General features: G+C 51.7%; 1 protein-coding gene across 6 annotated transcripts in view; it reads right to left on the bottom strand.

The window, feature by feature from the left end:
- ATP10A (ATPase phospholipid transporting 10A (putative)) overlaps positions 1–24,006 on the bottom strand; it is a 182,847-nt gene that overhangs the window by 26,275 nt on the left and 132,566 nt on the right. For all 6 annotated transcript variants that reach the window (XR_012414681.1, XM_065547640.2, XM_065547642.2 and 3 more), the window contains 9 exons: positions 20,156–20,262; positions 19,276–19,407; positions 17,197–17,324; positions 14,983–15,235; positions 10,874–11,091; positions 9,448–9,642; positions 6,490–7,054; positions 994–1,097; positions 773–899 (listed from right to left, as the gene is read on the bottom strand). Coding sequence is in view for 5 of the 6 variants with exons in the window: in XM_065547640.2 (XP_065403712.1) it covers positions 773–899; positions 994–1,097; positions 6,490–7,054; positions 9,448–9,642; positions 10,874–11,091; positions 14,983–15,235; positions 17,197–17,324; positions 19,276–19,407; positions 20,156–20,262 (1,829 nt within the window). In the remaining variant the exon portion in view is untranslated. The remainder of the gene's footprint in view (positions 1–772; positions 900–993; positions 1,098–6,489; positions 7,055–9,447; positions 9,643–10,873; positions 11,092–14,982; positions 15,236–17,196; positions 17,325–19,275; positions 19,408–20,155; positions 20,263–24,006) is intronic.

Below are 24,006 nucleotides of genomic sequence, written 5' to 3'. Positions count from 1 at the left end.
AATATATAGCTATCCCAACTCCTCTGCCCAGAAAAAGAGGGCAAGTGAACACCGCCTTTTTGTGTGAAGTGAAGATGAACTCCTCAGGGCTTTGTGTTCGAGAGGTACCACCTGACCCACAGCACCCGGGATGGAGGTGGGGGTGCAGCACCCTCAACACCAGCTCCTCGAGGACACACAGAGCATGTATACAGTGACTCAGCTAGTTTAATGAATGCTTTAATAAATAGGAAAATAAATATTTTAAGTATTAAGCAATAACATAAAAAATATCTTCATTTATCACTGATACTAGTTAGCATTTACTAAGTACCAAGATGAACACAGTAGGAAATGTGGACATATTTCAGAAAAAAATGAGCCCATGTTCTTTTCATCCACCTCGAATCCGTGAAACATTCCTAAGATGCAAAGTGCAGCAGTATCTGGGTTCCAAAAGTTTCCCTGTTTCCCAAGGGAAAAATCCTTTGAACCCCCAACTGTCGGGAACCTCACTCCTTGTCTCTATTTTTGGTGGGAAAGCAGGTTAAGGGGAAGCATGGCAGCTGCTGTCTTGGGGTGCCTGGCGGGCAGCAGCTGTGCCTCACAGAAACGACACTGGGAGAAGATTCAGGCAAGCACCCTCCCGCCTCGGCTGCACCAGCGTCCGGCCAGGCAGCTCCCTAAGCAAGGCCAGCCTGCGGAGCAGCTGCTGACAAGAGCTCTCACCCCTCCAGGGCTGCCCCTGCAAACTCCACACTGCTCTTAGGCATGCGGCTCGCAAGTTAATTACCTAACAGGTGCAGGTTCGTCTCCAGGCGAATGGCAGACTGGAAGAGGAGCTCCTCGCTGTTTTCCGGGGAGGATTCTGCTTCTAGGTGGCTTTGCAACCAGCAGGCATACTCTTCTTTACTCAGAACCTGTGGGAGATCCATTGCTGAGTGCTGCACCAGGTGCTGCTCACTGCGGGGCGCCCACCGGCACAGGCACCCTCGCGGGGCCGCCCCCACTCACCCTCTTGGCGATGCACAAGGTGCGCAGGCCTTCCGCCGCATACAGGTTGAGGTAATTCTGAGTTTTGCTCCGGATCTTTTTTTGATGCCTCCCTCTGGCGTCAACTAGGTTGGAGAATAAGCAGAAATATGGGTAAGACCTGGCATCTGCGGAACCATCTTCAGACACTCTGAGATTTACCCCGTGTCTGTTCGTTACTTGCGAATACAGCACAAGTTTTCATATAGAATTCAAAGCCAAAATGAGCTGTTACGTTTAAAAAAGAATCTCATCAATATGCAAATGTTTGGCTGTTTATTTTATTTTTTCATAGAGACAGGGTTTTGCCATGTTGCCCAGACTGGTCACGAGCTCCTGGGCTCAAGCCATCCGCACACTTCGGCCTCCCAAAGTGCCGGGATACAGGTGTAAGCCACTGCGTCCGGCTGATGTTTGGCTGTTTCTAACAACCTTTGTTGAAATCAGCTCATGAAAATAAAAACTTCATCAAAAGCAATTTGGCATCCTTTTGCCCAGCCTATTAAATGGAGGCTCACGTTCTTCCTGTTAATGAAAAGTCTTACTTAATGGGAAGTGCACTTTCTATCCTCAGAACGGTAGGATCCTTACAAGTAGCACTGCCAGATATAACAAATGATGTCTAAATATGGCATAAGACATACTTTTACTTAAAAAATGATTTATCTGAAATTCAAGTTTAACTGGACATTCTATATATATACACATTGTTTGTGAAATCTGGCAACACTACTGACCAGTTATGAGGCCCCTGGCCCAGGAAGGCTTATCTGCTAATCGAAGTCTACTGCCTGACAAAGCAGACCTGGTAAGAGACGCTTTTACATGCCTGGCCATGCTGCATTCTCCATGGGGGTGATGGAGCCTTCAAGGGAGTGATCATTGGTTCTTGGAGGTGGAAGAATCTTACTCCTTTCTATATAAAGTCTAAGTACACATATAGAACATAAACAGATACACAGCATATCTATGTTATTAGAAGGCCATGAGGGGACAATCGAAAAAAAAGTCTGAAAAGGCTCTTTATGGAGTTGATAATGGGGAAGAAAAAAAGCTGCCCTGGGATCCTTTGCTTTAGGTATTTACATTTCCTGAAAGGATGATGCTCAAACTCATCTTTGTATTCCTGGTATGATGGTAACACTCTTAGAAGATGCAGATAACCTTTTCCCAGAATCAGATTGTTCTTCGAGCAAAGCCATGCCTATCTGAGGGGCTTTGGAAATGAAATACTCATGATAAAGCTGTCCCATTGTTCCGGGCAGAGGCGACATGTGGTGTGCACTGGGACATGTGGTGGTACTGGGTGTGACACTGAGATTAACCACACTTTCCAAAAACGAAACGAACTGAGCCCACAGAGGGGGGACGGGCCACTTGGGACCCTGGGTGCCCCAGACGAGGAGATGGCCCCACAGGCGTCTGCTTCTCAGGTAGACACTGGGGTGTTTCTGTGCAGGGCCATCTGCACAGGGCCTAGTGACAGGGAGCACCTGGCCCTGCCAGGCAGAAGCGGCTGAGCCCGTCGTCCCCTCCTGCAGACATGGACACACACCTGTGCCCCTTCTGGCAAGATCTGCGCCTCGTTCTTGGGTGACTTTTCCCTTACACGTCTTGCTGCACCTACCACTGAGCAGTCACTGCAGAAAACCGAGGCTGGACTTTGGAGGGTGGGGCCCTTGTGGAGGCTGGGATCTGTCTACACTCTGATGGAGGGTAGGAGAGGATGGGAAGAACTCAAGCTCCAAGGAGATCATCACTGAGGAGCTGGGGGAACCTCCGAAGGAGAATGTACTGGGGAACGAGAGTGTGGATCCCCAGAGGCATTCAGTCAGACCCGCTCTTCTCCACCTGCTGGAGTGACGCTGGGGGTGGCTGATTTCAGGCTGGAGGCATGGCAATGTTCACACTGCATTTTTGGCGATGGTCATGCAATATCAGCCCCTTCTTTCTGATGTTCCACAGCCAGCCAGGTCCTGTGTGTCTCGTCTCCCTACGGCAACAGGAGGAATTCTGTGCCTGGAACTCAGCTCCGTGGGTGAGGAGTGACACCACCCACAGGAGTGGGACCAGTGCTGCCCGGCGCCCCCTGCTGGGTGGGGACAGAGCTCTGTGCCGCAGCCCCGAGGCCACGTCTGGGTGGGGGTGGATGGGTCTAAGCACACAGCTCCAGGCACAGTCTGCAAAGATGACTCCGGTGCCCACCGGCCTCAGACACAGCAGGGCCGAGACAGCTGCGCCGGGCTGCACCTGATATCCCCACCAGGAGACAGCTGGTGAGCAGTGCTTGCAGCCCTGCAGAGGCCCTCAGAGGGATGAGGGTAGCCTCTCTTCGTGATTTTACCATGTGTTTTAATGTTGCTCCAAGTGATATTTCCATTTCTTCTAAGCTTTACAAGCGATATTTCCCCAACAAGGAGTTATCTGATTAAAATGGTAAACTAAGGTGCAGTCCCTGCTTGTACATGCATGTACTCGTCATAAAAAAAATACGTACTGATTACTGCATGGCAGCAACGTGTGAGGCCCACACTAGGCAGTGGGCTAAGGCCAACTCTCTGTCCTCGCTCTGGGAGATGGCAGAGTGGCTTGAGGTTTACGCCTTAAAGACCACACAAAGTAGCAATGCCACCAAACCACAAGCAAGTGAATCTTAACGGGAAGGAGCCAGAGACTTGGGAAGGTCCCGAGTGGATGCTGGACACCTACGTGACAGAGGGCTCGCAGCTAGGGGCTCGTGTGGGGACTTCCCATGAGAGGTAGGCACTGTGATTTCCTTTGTAGATGGGAAACGGAGGCACAGAAAGAGTGAGTGACTCGTCCAGGGTCATCCCAGCCAGTAAGTGTAGACCTGGGATTTTAACAGAGATCCGTGAGAATGGGTTGCGGTGGAGTCCCTGCTTGTTGCCTGACACCACACCTGCCAGGGCAGGTAAGCCGTGGCCGCATCCTCCTGATGTAATACAGTCACGCCCACTACCTGCTCAGCCAACTCGGGCTTCTTCTGGTGAAAATGTTTTGAGCCCTCTAAAGAGGGCATCAGATTAAGTCCGGAGTGGGACAGCTCTGTGCCCTCCTCAGTTTGTCACCTACACACAGGTGATAAATTGATCTACGTAGGTGGTAAGTTGACCTGCACAGGCAGAGTGATCGCCAGGCACAGTGAGTCCTCTGTAATGAGTCTGCATCTGTCCACATCCCTCCACCACTCCCCCAGTAAAAGGCAAACGATCTGTGCATAAGGGTGGGTGGTCGCAGGTGGGTAACTTCAAGGGGACTCCAGGGCCATCCTGTAGTCATTCTCTTGGGAAACCGCTGGGATCTCTGAACTTCCTGAACCTTAACCTGCCCAATGTTGACACGTAGATCTTCCTTATCCGAACCTGACTTCGTGCACTGCTTGAAAATTCCCAGAGGAAGGCAGAGATCAACGCAAGCCCTTGATTAATTTTCCCCATCAATGTCATGGTTTTGATAAGGAGAGAGCTGTGACAATGTCATTACCTGGCCTTTCCATGATGCCATGGATTTCAGGTCCTTTTTCTTATCTGCGGTTACCTGGTTATGGGAAGCTCCCTTCCTGAGAGCCACAGCAAAGCCACACTGACGATGCCGGGCCTGAGAGGCTCCCCGGCCTGGGTAGGGGCTCCCCGACCCCGACTGTGAGGTCGATTCTGAGTCAGAGGAGAGCAGTGTGGATGGTCTTGTAACCGGCATCAAGGGCCTTCCCAACTTGCAGACGAACGAGGAAATCCCTGGCTCACTCAGGGGCCCGTGGAGGCCAGGCCGCCACTGCTCCTTCTGCCATGGCCTCGGTGCCTGCCAGTGAACAGGGAGGGGAGCCCTGCCTCCTGATAAGCTCTATCCACCCTGGTAAGGTACCAAGAAGCAGGGGTAGAAGAGTGAGCAGGTCATGATGCTAAATTTATTCAATCGAAAGGCATCCAGTTTTCTGGGATATCCTTGGTGATTTTTTGGGGGGGACAGGGTGGATGTGAAATCTCGTCCTTCTTTTATGGAATGATGGCTGATGGTATTAGCGACACGTCATTGACAGCTGTTCTTTTTGTCTGTGTTCTGCTTTTGAGGTTTTCTACTCATGTAAAAAAACACGTTGCCAGCAAAGTACAAGCCTGGCAACTGCTGCGGCCTTCCTCGCACAGCTTACAGGGCTCCCTGCTCTACAGGCTGGGACAGGCCTCACCTGCCAGCGCCAGGCAGCCCCCACATGCCAGGGCCACTCCATGCCTTCCCCTTAGACATCACCCGTCATGCTGTGAAGTCTGAAGCCCAGGACCCCTTCAGTTGTCTTGAACCAAGGTTGTGGAGTAAGACAGAGAGAGTTTTTTGCTGTAGAATGAAATCACTCAGATAACTGCCCTGTTTATGTTTTTCTCTTGTGTGGATGTAAACAGGAATCCATTTTCCGAAGAAGCAGCTTCCTAGAACTCAAAATCTGTCCATGAATTGGATTCTTCGCCGACTCCAGGGCAGAGGCCCTGCAGCAGGAGAAAGGCGAAATCTCGCCCCGCAATGGCTGTCATCGCGGAAGGTCATCCAAACTCCTCTCAGAGACACATCTGCAGATTCAGCTCAGCTGCCTTTTGGAGGTCACAGCTCTGTGATGGGGACATGGATTTCCTGTATGAAGCTCTTCCTCCCATCCAATTCTCCATCATGAACGGTCCTGGGCTTCTGTGCCAGGGGTCCTGTCCTGGGGCACCGAGATGCTGGCAAGAAAGGCCAGTGGGAGGTGAAGTGCTCCCTAGCTCCAACTCGGAGCTCCAGAAGGGAGCATCTGGCTGATAGCGTTTCCCAGCAGCTGCTGCCCAGAGCTGCTTCCAGGGTGCAGAAAACAGGAAGCCTGTGGCAGGCAGTAGAGCCTCAGTGGGGCCCCTAGGCTGCTGCAGCATCCTCACCTCCACCCAGCTCAGTTCCCCGGAGCTGAGGCTGCACTTCTCCATCCCCTGAGCACAGAGGGAGAAGTGGGTGGCCAGGTTCGCTTTATGAGAGGCGCTTGACCCTTCCCCTCCCAAGTGCCAGAACAGAGGGCAGTGGGTGAGGCCGGCACCCCTCACTTCCTGGGCCCCCACCGTGGCTCCAGGCAGCCCACAAACCGTGGCCTGGATCTCTGAGCTGCACCAGGTCCACAGGGCAGGAAGAACTTTCCAGAGCTACTATCTAGATTCTCACCCTTCATCGTTCAAATTTAAAACCTGACACTCTCCAAGTATCCTCTGTCCCCCTAGTTCTTGGAGGTGGGGGTGTCCAGGCACGGAAGCCCCCTGAATACTTTCTAGTCCAAACCCTTCAAACAGGCAAACAGTGATCTGAAGAAACCGTGCAATTCTTTGATGGGCACTGCTTTTGGAAAAGGATTAATGAAAATCACTTTACTCAAGAGAAGGAATTGGGTGGGGATATTTATCAGGACTTCCTCCCCGGAGCCAGGGTGCAGCTGGGCAGGGGTGGGGGTACCTGAAGAGCAGGGCTGCAGGAGATCCATGACCACTGAGTCGGCCCCCTTGGTGTAGACGTTGATCTCATTGGTAAGCGGGTGCCGGATCACCACTGACATCCTCTTGCGGATGGAGTCGAAACCCAGTGTGTGCAGGAGGTCGAAGGTGAGCCTGCCCAGGTGGGGCAGCTCCACAGACACTTGGTCGTGCAGACGCTCCACGAGCACGCAGTTGTAGGCTCTGGCCGCATACACCAGCGCCGCCTCATCTGGGCTCTCGGCCTCGTACCGCAGCTCACGCTCTGGCTCCTGCTCCTGGGCAAGCTCCGAGGCCCAGTCATCCGCCTGGCTGCTGTAGCCGTTGCTGGTGATGGCCGAAGTGGGCTGGCCCAGGCTCTCCAGCCTGAGAAGCATGCCGTCGCTGGACGGGGTGGACAGGAAGCTGGAGCCCGACTTGTGGTTGGACTTGTTGGCGGCCAGGCTCCCGATGCTGCTGCAGCCTGAGGTCAGGCAGCTGGGTGTGAACCTCCGCAGGAAGTCCTCTATCGTCTTCACGGGGGACTTCAGCTCAAACCTCACCCTCACCTGCAAGACAAATGGTCAGAAGGCAGGTGAGGGAACTGCTATGTCCCCCAGAGGCCCCACCCTGATTCCCACAGGATGCTCCAGGCACTTGGAGGAACAATGGTGTTGACTTCCCCACGGGGTCTCAGAACACACATTTCCTATTTCCCAGATTTCAGGCATGCATTGAAATTGCAGGGAGAGACAGTATTCCTGCCTTGAGATCCTCCGTTGGCCTCTTCTACTTCTCTTAAGCAAAGGTTATGCAACATTCTTTCAGAACGTGATTGCTGAGGGCCCATCAGGGAGGCCCTGATGTATGCAGGGGAGTTGCAGCTGGTGGCATCTGCTGGCTTCGTTTGGGGCTGTCCCTGTACTACAGTGTCCCCTTGCTTTGCAAAAAACAGCTCAGAGGAGCAGGCTCACCACTGCCTGGCACAAAACTGGGCATTTTTTTCCAATTAAAAAGCCATTTAACAAACCATCAGCTTATACTTCCTTTGAATTATGTCTATAAGAATTTAATATACAAATCACATTTCCAGTCCCCAAATAATCTTTCTAAGCACATTAAATACACTGACAAATTGAGGATCCCAAACATGGAAACAATATTTTAACCACCACAGTAAGAAACAAAATGAGTTACACACACACACACACACACACACACACACACACACACACACAAACTGTTAAAGTTTCAAAAAGCTCAATGACAGAGCAACAGAGCCATATTTTTTTCTTGCTCTTTATTGAAAGAGCAAATGTCAAAACAACCAAAATATTGAATTAGCAATTCTTAAAACCGCAATTTTACCATTGCATCCTAAGTTCTGAATTACAGTAACAGCCTCCAGAAAAGTCAGGTGTTTGGTAAAGCAAGGCGCACAGAGCCAGATTTTGATACAGGTGCTTTTCCTTTGGTCTTGCCATGACTGTAAATACGCTACATAGCCAGCTGGGAGACACAGGCACCCACATGGCAATCCCTGCTAGCTCCAAATGTCCTCGAAGGTGGCGCTCACCAACCAATACATGGGAACAGAAATGCACCCAGAGACATGTTTACCTGCAGCCTGAGTGTGGGTGACTGATAGGCTGTTCCCTAGGTGGAACTCAAGTCGTGTAACCTTCAGCATAAGCCTCAATGATCCTGTGGTCTCTCACCCTTGATTTAACATCTGTCAGGCGGGTCTAACCCGAAAAGGGGCACTTCTGCAGGGATACACACCAGAAGGGTTTTTAATGCTGAGGGCAGAGCCCAGAGGCCAGATGGGAGATGCTGAGGCAGCCAGGAGATGAAATGTGGCTTCGGGAAGGAGCTCCAGCCCAGGGCTGCCAGCATAAGCCTCAAGCCTGCTGGTCTCTGAGTGGCAGGCCTGTCCATTGGTGTCACCGGGTCCAGGTACTGCCAGACACGCTGCCGCAGCAGAGAAAATACAGGCCACCTTGTTCACCCCACATCACCTGCTGAGGAACCTGCTCCAAGGGCTGACCCAGGAGTCTGGGAAGGGATCCTGGGAGAGTCGGGAGCTGGGAGGTCTATGACACACACCCACCCCATTCAAACATTCAAAGCTGCCTGGTTCCATATGCATATCGCTTCCGTGCCCCCCACACTGCCTAGCCCACCGCAGGGCTTTCTGGGGTGCACTGGGTGATAGAAGAGCCTTCACATATACAACCTTTCCTCTCTCGGGAGAAAACCTTAATGTCAGACTGAACCAAAACCAATTTGAGCATTGCTATATTTCTAGTATCCTAAGTAGCCTCTGATCGGTTCTCGACTGCTTCTCGTTGAAGAACAATCTTCGATGCCCCCATAAATCCTCCCCATGGCCCCACGGCCCAGGCAGGCACCCCGGGCACAGGGAGGAGGCCGATGCGTCTCCGCCTGCATGGCTGGTAGAGTCAGGGTCCACGTGCAAGTTCCTCATCCCAGAAGCTGGGCCCCGGCCTGTCTTGTCCTCTCTCCTGTGTGGATCTGGGACCCTGAGGCTCAGAGAGGTTGTCCCGGGCAGCCTCCCTCCGGCCCTGCCCCAGGCCAGGCAGCGAAGGAAGGACCCAGGCAGGCAGGGCCTCCACATACCCACCTGCCTACCTGAGGCTGGCCTAGCTGGCTGCCCTGTGTCCCTCCCCTCCCAGGCTCAGAAGGCATCTCAGGTGGGCTGTCCCCTCCCACTTGGCCCCAACCAGCCCCTGCCCACCGCAGCCCGGGACCGACGCTGCAGAACCACAGTGCTGTGTTGCTCAGTATGAAGTGTCCGCTGCATCCGCCCTAGGTCAGGATGTGCTAAGAGCACTTGCTGCAGGAAAGGGCCAGGCGCTTGCCCTCAGGAGGACTGACAACCATGGCCCGCAGTGCAGAAGGTCAAGGTCAAGGTGAAGCTCAGGGACCCTCCAGAACTTGCCTTTGTTCGTGGCTGATCCGGGCACGTGACGACGACTGTGTTGCAGATGGTGAGTGCGATGAAGAAATCAAAGATGTCAGACAGCTCAGGCGAGAGGTGGGCCAGCGGATGCTCCTGGTGCCTCGCCACGGCTAGGCTCTTGTCACACTCGCTCACCTTCTCCAGCAGCTTCGGGTCAGGCGTGATGTCCTTCTCCTGGGGAGAAAGGGAGGCTGGCAGTGAGTCCCACCCAGTAGTCTGCCGAGGGTCTTGGGGCATGACTATTTAAGGTGCTTTGATTTTATCATAAGCTGTAAACAGAACTTCATCTCTAATATACATATATGTCGTTTTATAATTGTAAATTACTTATGATTTTAATTGCACAAATATACATAACTTCTATCTACTTTGTGAAAAACATGCTTCAGCATTGCCCTCTAGTCTTTTCACTCTACATTTAAATTTTTCATAATCAAAATATTTTATGTACATATTGGTGGTTTCCATTATCTCCAAAGCATTATTAATTGTCTGAAGTTTTCCAGGCTTTTAAAAATCATTTAAAAACACAATTAAATGGACATGTCATCATTTATTTGACCATCTCTTTATCACTGGATACTTAAATTTCTTTCAGTTTTGCTGATGTAAATTACACATTGATAAACTTCCACATGTAGCAATCCTTGGCTGAATCGCGAAATTGCTAGACGAGAAAGTTTGAATACTTTAAATACTCTTGACTCATATTGAAAAATGCCGTCAGGAAACCTCGTTCCAATGCAGCCTCCCTCCTGCCAAGCGTGAGAGCCCCCATCCGAGGGGACAGCGTCCAAAACTCTAGATCACCCCTATTTAGATGGCAGCTTCTCCGTGGGTTTAGGAGCACATGAGAGAATGAGGCCACCATGGAGCGAGCAAGGGGGACTCTTCCCCTCCGCTGTGCTGGTGAAACATGTCGGAAGTGAACGCCTCTTTCAGAGGTCATTGCTCACTTCCGCACCTCTCCCTGCTGGATGAGGGTGGTCCATTCATGTCTGGGCGGCTGACAAGGCCAGGCAGAAAGTATTTTATGGATTTGGGCTCGTCTAATTAAAACTCCCTCGGGAGGGGTTGGCTTTGCTTTTTAGCGGTTGTCATCTTGTCCTGAGGTTTTTATTTGCTTCATTTGGCAGCACCGGCTTCCTCTTTGTCACCCTTTCTGGGTGAGTCGCCAGCAATCAACCAGCCTTAGAAGCCGTGGCAAAGGGGCCCCATCAGTGTCTTGGAAAAGACAACGGTGGAGAGAAAGTGTTGGCCAGAAAAGCTTCTGCTGAGTAGAGCCAAGCCGCCCAGCGACAGTGTATTTGTAGGATTAAATACGGACACCTTCCACGAGCGGAGGGGATGGTGAAAATGGGGAAGGGACGTGGCAGCGCCCTAGCAGGAGGCCCCGTACACTCACCATGGGGCTGCTGAAGGCCGTGTGCTTGGACAGCATGCTGGCCCTCTTGGCCTCGGCCCGGCTGCCCGTGCGCCGGTGGGACTTGGTACTCTGGGTTCGGTGCACCACCCGGACACTCTGGTGGCTCCCGATGCTGCCACGCTGGGACACCGAGCCCCCTCTGGGCACCACCTCCTCCTCCTCCGAGTCAGCCTCCTGGTACCTGGCCAGACGCTGCGCTGTGGGGAGAGGACGCAGGGTGAGGCATCGTGGGGAAAGGCTGGGAGGACAGAACCCTTTCAGGGTGTTTTAGGTTCCACGAGGCTTCCGGCAGGGCAGCCCCAGAGGATTCACCACCCTTGATCTCTAATAGCAAGGGACAGAGAACATCTTCAGTTAGCTGCAACCTGGGGAGGTTGATATTCTCAACTGTTTCACAAATGAGAAGACTGACTTTCATCTCAGAGAACGTAAGGAGCTTTCTAAGGTCGCATGACTTAGGGGAAGGGGAACGGGTGACGTCCAGCTGGTTTGTTCAGGTAGAGCCCAGGTGTACATGGGGTAGGGTGGCAGGTGGCTGGAGGAGGGAGGCAGGACAGAGGGTGGCAGGCCTTCCAGTCATGCTGGAATGACCGTGCTCGCTTGGTGCTGAGCTCCTTGCCCATATGGACGGTGGGCACCATCTGCCCCTGTCTGGATGAAATGCTGTGGCACAGGGGGCTCACTCTCCTAGACTGCACAGCTTGGACCCCTACAGCCAGCCAGCGTTTGGACTCAGCTTTGAAATTCCATCCAAGGGGATCTTGACTGTGATGTCGCTCAAAAGCCTGTAGAGGCCCCTGCTGAGCAAATTCCCCATGACCCCGTGAACGCAGGGCGAATCCCCTGCAGAGGTGGCTGCACCGCGGCTTCTTGCTAACCCATGGCTCTGAACCAGTCTTCTGGGTTTTGCCCAGTGAGGACAGCTTGTTTCACCGTGGATGAGCAAAAAGAGGACCATTCATGAGCTTTACTCATCAGAACAAGCGTTTCATCAGAACATCAAGCACAGGCACGGTGCTGAGTTAAAGCTGCAGGGGCCTGTCGAGGCCGGAGAAGGAGATGCCTGTGGAGTTGGCCAGCCGCGTGGACCAGGCCCCGTACCGCACATCTCTTAACAGGCCCTCTGTGAGAGCTGAGGAAAACGGGGGATAAAAAAGGGGAAGTCACCTGCCCACCGTCACGAGGCCGAGTACTTGCCAATGCCAGGATTCCAACTCAGGGAGATCCTCATTCCAGGAGCAGACGTCCTGCAGACATCTCACCAGCTCTTGGGTGGTATCAGCCCAGTGCACCGTAAGCAAGGACACACAAAACCTGGACACATGACTCTGTCCAGCATGAAGTGAGGGGCTGGGCTTCAGCCTCCAGGAAAACGGACTGGCCCGTCCCACCCTCCCGGAGCAGCGGTCCCGCACATCCGGAGCTCCATGGAGCCATCCTTCAGGGGCCCCTCCTTCCCTCGGAGACTGTGGGGGCCATGGCTGGTGTGTTGGTGTTCTGATTGGCAGTGGCCCCAGGGATGCCTTCCATGCCCTCAGGGAAGATGAGGCCCAGGAGCAGGTAATGTTCCCTCCTAGGCATGCACAGCCAGTCAGCTCCAGGTCATCAGGCCAAGCCGTCAGAGGGGGTACACCCAGGACTTCCACAGCTGGTTCTGGTCCGTGAGCAGAGCTTGGGGTTCAGAGTCCATCTGAACTCCTTTATGAGGAAGATTCGGAAAGGTCAGATCGTAAGATAACTGGCTGATGACGCTCCTTGCCTGGGTGCCCGTCAGCAGCTGATCCAGGCACTTCTCTAAAACACGCTGCTGAGACCCACGTGGTTTCATTCGTCACCAGGAAGCCCCCCGTGTCTTGAGGCAAGGAAACCCTCTGGTTTTCCGGTAGCATTTGGCAATTGTCAGAATCTTTCTGTAATCTTAGTTGGGATCCTACCCCCGGAGCCTGAGCTTCCAACTTTATTATTATCTTTTAAATTTATTATTATTATTACTAACGGATAAATCAGCATTGTATACATTTACGGGCTGCAATGTGACGTTCTGATATATGTGTACAATGCGGCATGATTAAATCATGCGAATTAACAAATCTGTCACTTTACTCACCTATCATGTTTTTATGGTGAGACAGTTAAAATTTACCCTCTCAGTCATTTTGAAATGTGTAATACATTCTTATTGCCTCGGGTCATCCGGCTGTGCAACAGATCTCAAAACCTATTCCTCGTGTCTGTCTGAAACTGGGTCTCGGCTTTAAGGACTGCTGCAGAACCCACTGCCCGGATCTCTGATCCCCTCAGGACTCTGCTGAGTTCCGTTTTTGAGAAGAGCACACAATGCACTGTGCTGCACCAGGTTTAGCAACTACGGGAGGGGAAGGGGAGGAAGGAGGGAGAGGAGAGGAGGGTAGAAGAAGGGGGAGGCCAAAGGAGGCTGGTGGGAGGGAGGATGGGCGAGTGGATGGAGTACTGTCACCGATCATCTATTCTGGGTGGCAAATAAAACTTTAAACAAAGTGGGTAATTTCCTCTGCCTTCTGTTTACTATGACTGCTTCACTTCATGTTGAGGAAGATGGTGGCTATCATGATAATCCTTGGTTTTATAAAACTCACAAAAGTGTCAAGTATTCGACAGAGGCCTCCCACTAAATCCTTCTACAGAGCAGCTTCCTAGTCACGCCCGCTTGCATTCCCTCTGCCCGGTTTTAATTTGCTGTTTCTGTAGCATGCACTCGGCTTCTGTCACAGGCAGGAAATGGACCCCAGGCTGCAGTGCAGGGTGCGCACTCCCAAGGCGCTGCAGCCCCAGGCACAGCCGTGGCGGGGACCCTGGTCCGCACCCTCTCCTGCCTGGGGCGGGGTGCTGGCTGCAGTCACACCCTGGGTTTCGGAAGCTGGTGTCTCCCCAGAGGCACCAGGTTGGAAGGAGGCAGCCACAGATACGGAAGGGAGAGGTGGGAGTGGGGACCGCTTCAATAATTGGGAGTGAGGCGATTCATCTTTCCAGTTCCCAGGAACACTGTTCCAGGGGAGAGAATGAAGCATGAATTAGCTGGTGCCCTTCTGAGGATTTTATGACCAATGGATGGGTGACAACAGAGATATCTCTTGGTCCCTTGGTGTGGCAGAGCAAGGGGGCCGGATGCCCTGGAAGGTGGCAGAGCAAGGGGGCCGGATGCCCTGGAAGGTGGCAGAGCAAGGGAACCGGATGCCCTGGAAGGTGGCAGAGCAAGGGGGCCGGATGCCCTGGAAGGTGGCAGAGCAAGGGGGCCGGATGCCCTGGAAGGTGGCAGAGCAAGGGGGCCGGATGCCCTGGAAGGTGGCAGAGCAAGGGAACCGGATGCCCTGGAAGGTGGCAGAGCAAGGGGGCCGGATGCCCTGGAAGGTGGCAGAGCAAGGGAGCCGGATGCCCTGGAAGGTGGCAGAGCAAGGGGACCGGATGCCCTGGAAGGTGGCAGAGCAAGGGGACCGGATGCCCTGGAAGGTGGCAGAGCAAGGGGGCCGGATGCCCTGGAAGGTGGCAGAGCAAGGGGGCCGGATGCCCTGGAAGGTGGCAGAGCAAGGGAGCCGGATGCCCTGGAAGGTGGCAGAGCAAGGGGACCGGATGCCCTGGAAGGTGGCAGAGCAAGGGGGCCGGATGCCCTGGAAGGTGGCAGAGCAGGGGGACCGGATGCCCTGGAAGGTGGCAGAGCAAGGGGGCCGGATGCCCTGGAAGGTGGCAGAGCAAGGGGGCCGGATGCCCTGGAAGGTGGCAGAGCAAGGGGGCCGGATGCCTTGGAAGTGAGCTCCTCGCGGGTGGTTTGCCTGGTTGCTTGGCGGATGCCTGGCACCCCAGACACTGCAGGAACAGGGCGGGCGGCCGTGCCAGTGCCTGCTCTATAAATAGCACCGGGCTTCAGGCACCTGAGCTGCTCTGACAGCCACGTCTTTATACTCCCTTGAAAATCAGTAATCCCTGAAGCCTGTGGGGTGTGTGTGAGAGTGTGTGTGTGTGTGTGTGTGTGTGTGTGTGTGTCTCCAAGCAGCTCTGGATAGAGCAGCTTTCTGGTTCAGCCCGGGTTGAGAGCCCCACACCTCCAGACTCACCATTTGCATCATGAGAATATTCTACACCAGACACGGTGCATCTTCGGAAAACCATCTTATTCTCTGTCAGAGTGCCAGTTTTATCTGAGAAAATGTACTGTATCTGCCCTAAGTCTTCCGTGATGTTCAAAGCTCGGCACTGCAGCTGCGAGTCTGTTTCTTCGTCATACAACTGTACGTCCTGGTTAATGAAGTACACTTGGCATGCTTTAACAATCTCAATGGAAACGTATAAGGAAATTGGAATCAAAACCTGGAAGAGACAAGGCCACAGGACGAATGACCGTGAGGACCGGGGAGCCGGGAAATCAATCTATTTAAATAACAAATGTCTACAACTGCAAGGAAGGAGCGACTATACTGTACCTTGAAGAGCTTAAATAGCCTGGTTTAGAGCCAGTATTGGAAAAGCATTAGAGTATTGGCAAAGAGAATAAACTAGGACAGCTTATGGAGCAGCTGCAGAGCAGGGATCCACTATCGTGTCTGGAAGTATGGTGCCCATGGCTTGGATAGAAGCAAGCAAGTTGTGCTTGAGAGAGGCTAGGACAGGAAAGAGAGAAAAGAGAAAAAAAGTCATGGCACAGTCAGTCCTCATAAGCAAGGTCACCTCACACCACACTCCACGGCGGCATTCGACCCCCGGGCTTTCCCTGAGCTCCCATCTCCCAGGAGTACAACCCCAAGTTCCGGGGACAGTGCAAACAGCACAGTCGTCCTTCAGATGCCGGTTCTGTGCTCTTCTTGTACAATGCAGAGGGAAGGGAACGAGGCTTTGAGAAAAATATTCAGTGATGCCTTCATAATTTAAGAACAATTCTCCTCAAAAATAATGTTTACTTACTCATTTATTTTGGTAGAGTAACAGTATTGAACTAATGTTTACAGACTCAGAATATCATCCACAGACTAACTGGGTTCTCCTGGGAACTGAAGTACGTTAATGAAACACCAACTGCAGTCCTAACTCAAGGCTAGAACAAAATTTGCATTTTTTAAAAAAACTAATTTAGACAGTTAAATAAGACTGTTTCCTGTTGTATGAAGCACATATAAGCGACAGCACAGGTTCCCTCCTAGGCAAAGCCTGAGCCAATGTCCTCTGGTCACTCAGTTCCCAGGAAGGTTGGTGGTGAACTCACTGCCCCCTCGTCCTCTGGACTCTGGGACCCTCCCCACTCTTTCACAGACCTTTCTGGGCATAGATAGCCAGTCATTGACTGGGAGGCGTCAGGGAGGTGTGCAAATTAATAATAATAGTAAGAATAACAAGTGCAGACAAATGCAGTGTGGATAACCTCAACTAAATCCCGGAGCAGAAAAAGCACATTTATGGAAGGACTAGTGGGATCTGAAAGAAGTCTGGAGTTTTGTTCAAAGCAAAGGACTAGGCCAGGTGCAGTGGCTCACGCCTGTCATCCCAGCACTTTGGGAGACCGAGGTGGGTGGATCACTTGAGGTCAGGAGTTTGAGACCAGCATGGCCAACATGGTGAAACCCCATCTCTACTAAAAATACGAAAATTAGTCAGGTGTGTGGCATGCCCCTATAATCCCAGCTACTCTGGAGGCTGAGGCAAGAAAATTGCTTGAACCCACGAGGCAGATGCTGCAGTGAGCCAAGATCGCACCACTGCACTCCAGCCTGGCAACAAAGTGAGACTCTGTCTAAAAAAAAAAAAAAAAAAGAAAAAGAAACAAGAAAAAAACGAAGCAAAGGACTAAAGTTGGCTTCTTAGTTTTCACAATGTACCATGACAATGTAATATGTTCACATTAGGGAAAACTGGGTGAGGGATGTATGGAAACTCTCTGTAAAATTTATTTAGAAAACTAGATTTTATTTTGGAATAATTTTAAGATTTACAGAAAAGCTACAGTCTTTTCTGTAAATCTTAAAATTATTCCAAAATAAAATCTATTTTGTTTAAAAAAGTAACCGAAAGGAAAAACAACAAAATGAAAACAATGACCCAAACCAAACCCTCAAAGTACAAGAATCTTAAGAACAGAAAAGGAAAATTTTGACTTAAAAATCCCCCAAGGAAAGATCCCATAGACGATTTAGGCTGAAAAATAAAAGGCAGAATCCAGGCGGATATATTTGCTGTCCTCCCAGATGCAGAATTTATAGGAAATTCTGAACAGAGTATGATGATTTTAAGTTCTCTTCATAAAAGTAAAGCAATTATTGTACAATACTGAGTGTTGTTACCTGCAGGACTATTATCATTGTTAAAAATGAGTAAACTGCAGCTGTGACTGGGGATAAGGAGCTTCCATCAGATGTGGGGACATAAAATAATGACTTCTCTTGATACCGCCATATCCACAGTCCATGTCCTGTAGTAAAGTTCAAAGAGAAATGTCATTCATCCAATGGAAAAATAAGAACATTGCTAGCGTATATTAAAGCAAAACTTTAATATTTGTTACCTGACGCAAGCACATTTGGTTTTCTTAGTCAGCTTTGCCATGTCAGAAAGCGAAAACACACAATGTTCTTGGCACCTTCAATCCAACTTCAGGAAGGAGGTGGGACTTGGTCTCTTCCTCACACTGAGAGTTTCCCATTGTTGGTGCTAAGTGGCACCACTTGTCCCAACACAAGCTACCCGTGTGTTGGCAGCTGACAGTGTGAGGCACCAAGACGAATTTCTTAACACACATCTCACGAAACACCAGTCTCATGAAATGCGCAGCAAAAACAGTCAGTAGGCTCGGACACTGCCATTATTGCCCTTTCCTGAGATTCACAATTCACATATGGGAGGCTCTGGGAAGCCAACAGTAGTGCACATTGCCTAATCCACTGGACCCGCACCTCTCTGGTCACGGAACCTTTTTCAGGTCCCGTACATCTGTATCTCATGCCACTGGGCTAAGACCACCTCACACCCACTTGGTGTGGCCCCACATGGAACCTAACTGCTAGCCCCTTCTTAAGATTCAAAGCCATTTTTTGATCTCTCTTTTCATGAAGTTCCCATTAGTAACATTTGTGCTTCTCCAGCTCTTAGCCTTAGTTCAGCACCAGCTTACTGATACTTATTCCCCTGGAATTACCACCACTGCTGTGATGAAAGCATTCTTCCACTAAGAAATCGTCAATTCCGAAAATAACGTTACAGTCAGCCCTCAGGATCTGTGCATTCCATATCCATGGATTCAACCAACCGTGGACCAAAAATATTAGGAGAAAAAAATTCTGTGTGTATTCCCTAAACAACACAGTATAACCATTATTTACATGACACTGACATTGTGTTAGGCATTGTAAGTAACCTAGAGGTGACTGAAAGCAGGGGTCCCTAACCCCAGGCTGCGGACTGGTACTGGTCCACGGCCTGTTAGGAACTGAGCAGCACAGCTGGAGGTGAGTGGCAGGCGAGTTGCATTCCCCCCGAGCTCCGCCTCCTGTCAGATCAGCGGCAGTATTCGATTCTCACAGGAGCACCAATCCTGTTGTGAAATGTGCATGGGAGGGATCCAGGCTGCACGCTCCTGATGAGAAGCTAACTGGTGCCTGATGAGAAGCTAACTGGTGCCTGATAGGTGGAACAGTTTCATCCCTAAACCACATCCCCTGCTACCCCCACATCCGTGGAAATATTATCTTAGAAAAAAACCAGTCCCTGGTGCCAAAAAGGTTGGGGACTGCTGATTTAAAGTTCAGAGGAAGGTATAGGTAGGTTATATGCAAATACTCTTCCACTTCTTATCACGGACTTGAGCATCTGAAGATTTTGGTATGGTGGGAGAGTCCTGGAACCGACCCGCCATGGTTGCTGAGGTACAGCTATCCTCTGCCATGCCCATTCACCCTGGCGTTTCCATGTGGCCTGTGCTGACGCAGGCTGCCCTTGAGTTCAAGTCGGTGAAAACCCGGGTTTTAACTTTAGAGTGCTAGGCTTGCATGTTTGGGGGCAGCCCACCTGGAGCCCACTCATTTCTTTCTTTTTCTTTCTTTTTTTTTTTTTTTGAAACAGAGTCTCGCTCTGTCGCCCAGGCTGGAGTGCAGTGGTGCGATCTCGGCTCACTGCAACCTCCACCTCTCCTGCCTCAGCCTCCCGAGTAGCTGGGACTACGGGCACCTGCCACCTCGCCCGGCTTTTTTTTTTTTTTTTTTTTTTTGTATTTTTAGTAGAGATGGGGTTTCACCATGTTGGCCAGCTGGTCACCAACTCCTGACCTCCAGTGATCCTCCCACCTCGGCCTCCCGAAGTGCTGGGATTACAGGCGCGAGCCACTGCGCCCAGCCCCCACTTATTTCCGATCTGTCTCGGAGACTTACCGACTGCTGAAAACAAGGACATGCAAACCAGGAGGAGGACACACCACAGCACGTCGCCGTTCATCTGCCTCTCCAGCTTGCTGCGCTTGTAGCGGGGCCCGCTGTTGTTCAGCAGAGCCTTGGTTTCATGTCCTGTTAGGGAGGACAAAGGACACGGCAAGTCAGAGCCCAGAGGTAAGGGACCAGCTGCACGGACGGCGTGGAGGGAATTCCACGCTGCCATTCACTGGTGCTTAGGTGAGAAGCTCAGTCCAAAAAGCAGGGTTTAAAATTAATCTTCCTTCCTGTTGAACAGGTCGGAAAATAAATAAAATAAAATGAAATTAATCTCATATGTATAATGATTGTGGAGAGAGAAATGGAAAGAAATACACCACCGTGCCAAGAAAGAAGGCTTTGGGTTGAGGTACTATTCAAAGAATTTTTGCTTTTGCTCCTTTCCGTTTTCTTAGTTTTCCAAATTTTCTACAATGGGGATATGTTACACTTTTTTTTTCTTCTTTTTTTGAGATGGAGTCTTGCCCTGTTGCCCAGGCTGGAGTGCAGTGGTGCAAACTCGGTTCACTGCAACCTCCCTCTCCCAGGTTCAAGAGACTCTCCTGCCTCAGCCTTCCTAGCAGCTGGGACCACAGGCGCAGGCCACCACACCCCGCTAATTTTTTATGTGATTTTAGCAGAGACGGGGTTTCACTCTATTGGCCAAGCCGGTCTCAAACTCCTGACCTCATGATCTGCCCGCCCGTCTCAGCCTCCCAACGTGCTGGGATTACAGACACGAGCCACCGCGCCCGGCCACGTGATGCTTAGGAAGCAGTGAGGGAGAAGGGCTGGAGCACACAGTGCCGCCTGGCGGCAGGTGGTGCCAGGTGCCCGAGCCTACCTGCGTAGATGACGATGCCGACGACGGCGTCCGTGTTCCTGAGGGTGCAGCCCCGCAGCAGCAGGTTTTCTTTATACAGCCCGGCTTTTTTCCCGTTGTCATGTATGCTGTGGAGGGGCGGTTGGCACGTGTCACGTGGTTGCAGGCATGTACCTCGTGTCTTGGGCGGCACTGCCTTGAGGAAGGAAGGCCCTGACACAATGAAAGCTTGGGGATGCCCGGATCTGGACTGGGAAGGGGACGGGGGCCCCGAGGGTGGGTGACTCGCCCTGTGGGTCTCTGCAGGAGCTGAGACGGGACTGCTGCTCACTAGTCACTGGGCATCCAGAAGCAGCCCCAGGGCCTGGTGTTTGTTTGTTTTGCAGATGCAACTGTTTTCACTCCAGGACTGACCACCGCTAGGAGGGGCAAACTCCTAACCGGCCAAGGAAGGCCTTGCTACGTGGTCTCTGCACATCTCCTGCTCAACACAGGAAATGTTACTCCTAATCACAGCCTCAAGTTGTCATAAAAAAACAAACACCTTTCTACAAAAGGGGATGATATTGGTTTCATTTTTAACATCCTTTTCTCTTACAAGAAGTTATAAAATTATTAGAAATATTAATATATGTGGTCTGAAATGTGGTAAATTCCATGAGACAATTCTATAAATTCTGTTTTACTGCTATTTAGATTCGGAGGGACAGTCCAAGCTTAAGCTACTGGTTTTCAAATTTGTCCTCCTGGCCCACTCATGACCCAGGCTGGCTGGGCAGCCTTGGGCTAGGATCGCACTGGGACAGATGTGGCCCCAGGAGCCAGATGCTTGTGCATCTGGCTGTCACAGGGGGAGGCCTCATAACTGGAACTGTAGCCCAGGCCTGCTATAGTTTCAGGTTTCCAGAACAACAGCAGGGGCCCAGCCTAACCCACCCCAGGCAGGGCCACCAAGGGAGTGCCTTCCGAGAGGCCACCTTTTCACACCCACACCTGCTCCACACATCTTCCCCACACTCTCACAGCCCAAATGCTTCCTGTGTGTCTCTCAGCGGCTCACCAGGGACCCCTGCAGGGGTTTCCCTCCTGCCAACTCTTAGCCTCCTGACCAGGGAAATAAACCTATGTCCTCGTGGAGAAGAGAAGCTAAACAGTAAAGGCAAGGCTGAAATGCAAGCTGGGAGGATACATTTTCTACAAGTCAGTTATTTACCCACAGCAAGGGTTCTTCACCAGAGCAGACACAGGGGGCCGCACAAGGGCTATTCAGCCACCGCTGTGTCTACTGCTCCCTTGGCAATTCCAAGACGGAGTAAGGTTTTCCTTTAAAGAGAGATTCGAGACGGCAAACCACTTTGGCAGCCACAGCACTGACAGCCTGACAGGTATGAGACATCCTTAGGTACAAAACTCTGCTCCACAGTTCTGGAGTGAGGTCCCCACCACCATGTGTCTCCCATGGACTTCTCCAGCGACAGCCAGACAAAGACACCATTGCACTGGGACAGCAGAAAATAACAAATCGTCTCCAAGTTCAGGTTATGCTTATTAAGGACGAACGATAAACTTAATAGAAACAAGAAAAATGTTCTACGTTAAATGTTCTTAATTGTGACACTGACTTTTGAGCAACTACTGTGATTTCTGATGAGTCCAAGCCAGACAGAAACTCGGCACTTTATACAGGTGCACTGACCTACACAGGTCCATGCCAGAAGGACAAGGGAATGTGGGGGGCGGGAGCGCACTCCTGCGTGAACAGCCCCACATCAGAAAGGGGAGGCTGGAGAACAACATCACCATCAGGTGCCTGGTGCCTGGGCTGGAAGCTGCCTTGGGCTTGTGAGAGAGAGGGCGCCCGGCCGAGGGCAACACAGGCCCAGGACCACACAGGCACGAGACTCAACTCCACAAAGATGCGCACAGGAACGTCATCCGTCAGCTCCTTTGTCACGGGCTGACCTGTGTCCCCTCAGAATTCAGCTGGTGAAACCCTAACGCCCAGGACTACAGAATATGGCTGTATTTGGAGACAGCATCTTTAAAGAGATCATTAAGTTAAAATGAGGTCCTTTGGACAGGCATGGTGGCTCACACCTGTAATCCCAGTACTTTGGGAGGTTGAGGCAGGCGGATCACTTGAGGTCAGGAGTTTGAGACCAGCCTGGTCAACGTGGTGAAACCCCATTTCTACTGAAAATACAAAAATGAGCCAGACATGGTGGTGGGTACCTGTAACCCTAGCTACTCGGGAGGTCGAGGCAGGAGAATTGCTTGAACATAGGAGGCAGAGGTTGCAGTGAGCCGGGATCATGCCACTGCACTCCAGCCTGGGTGATAGAGCAAGACTCCGTCTCAAAAAGAAAAAAAAAATGAGGTCCTTAGTGTGGGCCCTACTCTATAGCACTAGGTCCTTCTAAGAAGAGAAGATCAGGCCACAGAGACACACAGAGGGAAGACCATGTGAAAACACAAGAAGGCATCTTGCCATTCATAAGCTAATGAGAAAGAGACTCAGAAAGCACCGGTCCTGCAGACACTTTGATCTCATATTTCCCAGCCTCCAGAACCAGGAGACAACAAAAGTCTGTTGGTAAAGCCACCCAGTGTGTGGCACTGTTTCAGCGGCCCAAGCACTCACATACATCCTTTAACATTTAATTAAGCCACATAGAAGGCCTCATGCGGTCCAAGTCCCCAGGTCTGCTGACTCATCAGACCCATGTCTTCCAAATCAAAACTGGATGAGAGAACCGTCTGGTGAGAACACCAGCCATCCACTGAACAGTGCCCCATGCAGGCTCCATGGGAAGTGGCCGTGTTCGCCTGGTACCTCCTGCTCCGTGTTTCTTCTCAGAAGATATTACGTTTTCCTGATCACACCTGCTGTTGGTAATGGGTCTCGTTCATCTGAGTCCCAGCACATTAAGAAAGGTGAGGGTCCGCAACCGGGGTGGGAATCTTCCCATTCCAACACAGCCGTGCAGGGCAACAGTGCTCGGTGTCTCCTCCACAGCCACAGGCAGCAGCATGCAAGCCCGGCACCAGGGACAGCAGTTTCCAAGCCAGTTCCTCCCCAGGTCACATCGCCTCCAGCAACCAGAGCCCCAGACCCTCCTCTCCGCAGTACCCAGGTGATGGCTCCACGTTGGCATGGTCACTGGCCGTCCGTGACGCCTCCCTCATTTTTTACATCCATTCAACCTCATCTCCACGTTAACCTTACTCTGGCTGTGTCTTTAACCCATGTCCCCTTCTCTCTATCTCCATGCAGCACTGCTGATTTAGGCGTCTGCATTTCTCTTGCTGGAGCCTGCAACACACGCTTGCTGGCCTCAGCTCCACCGGCCTGGGTTCCTCACACAGGCACCGGAGCAATCTTCGAGTGTGTGCATGTGAGTGTCCCCTGCGGGGTTCCTCATTGCTCCAGCTTGACGCGGGGCCCAGCCCGCTCCACAGCCCCTGCTTGGCCCACAGAAGGGGTGGCTTCTGTGCTTTTCTGCCCCAGCCACCCCCACACAGCATGTTCTGTGGACTCTGTGCTGGCCTCTGCCTGAGGGAGCCCGGCCTTCTGGCCTGGGCTCAGGTTCTGCTGCCTTCAGGGCAGTCCTCCACGCCACACTCCCAGGCCCTCCAGCCAGGCCGGCTGGCAGTATTCCTTCCATGTCTCTGCTTCCAAATAGGAGCTGCTCATGTCCTATCCATTGCACACCCCAATGCCTACCTCCGAGCTTGGCAAACATTGAAGGCTGCCTGGCCCTTGGCTTTGAGCTGGGTCCATCCAGTGGGGATGACGGGAAGGACACTGGAGGAGTGCCTGAGAGCAAGAAAAGACAGGGAGTAGGCTGGGCGCGGTGGCTCACACCTGTAAT

The sequence above is a fragment of the Macaca fascicularis genome, chromosome 7 (assembly GCF_037993035.2).
Source record: "Macaca fascicularis isolate 582-1 chromosome 7, T2T-MFA8v1.1".
In the NCBI taxonomy this organism is placed as follows: domain Eukaryota; kingdom Metazoa; phylum Chordata; class Mammalia; order Primates; family Cercopithecidae; genus Macaca; species Macaca fascicularis.
This window is presented reverse-complemented; position numbering and strand designations above follow the sequence as displayed.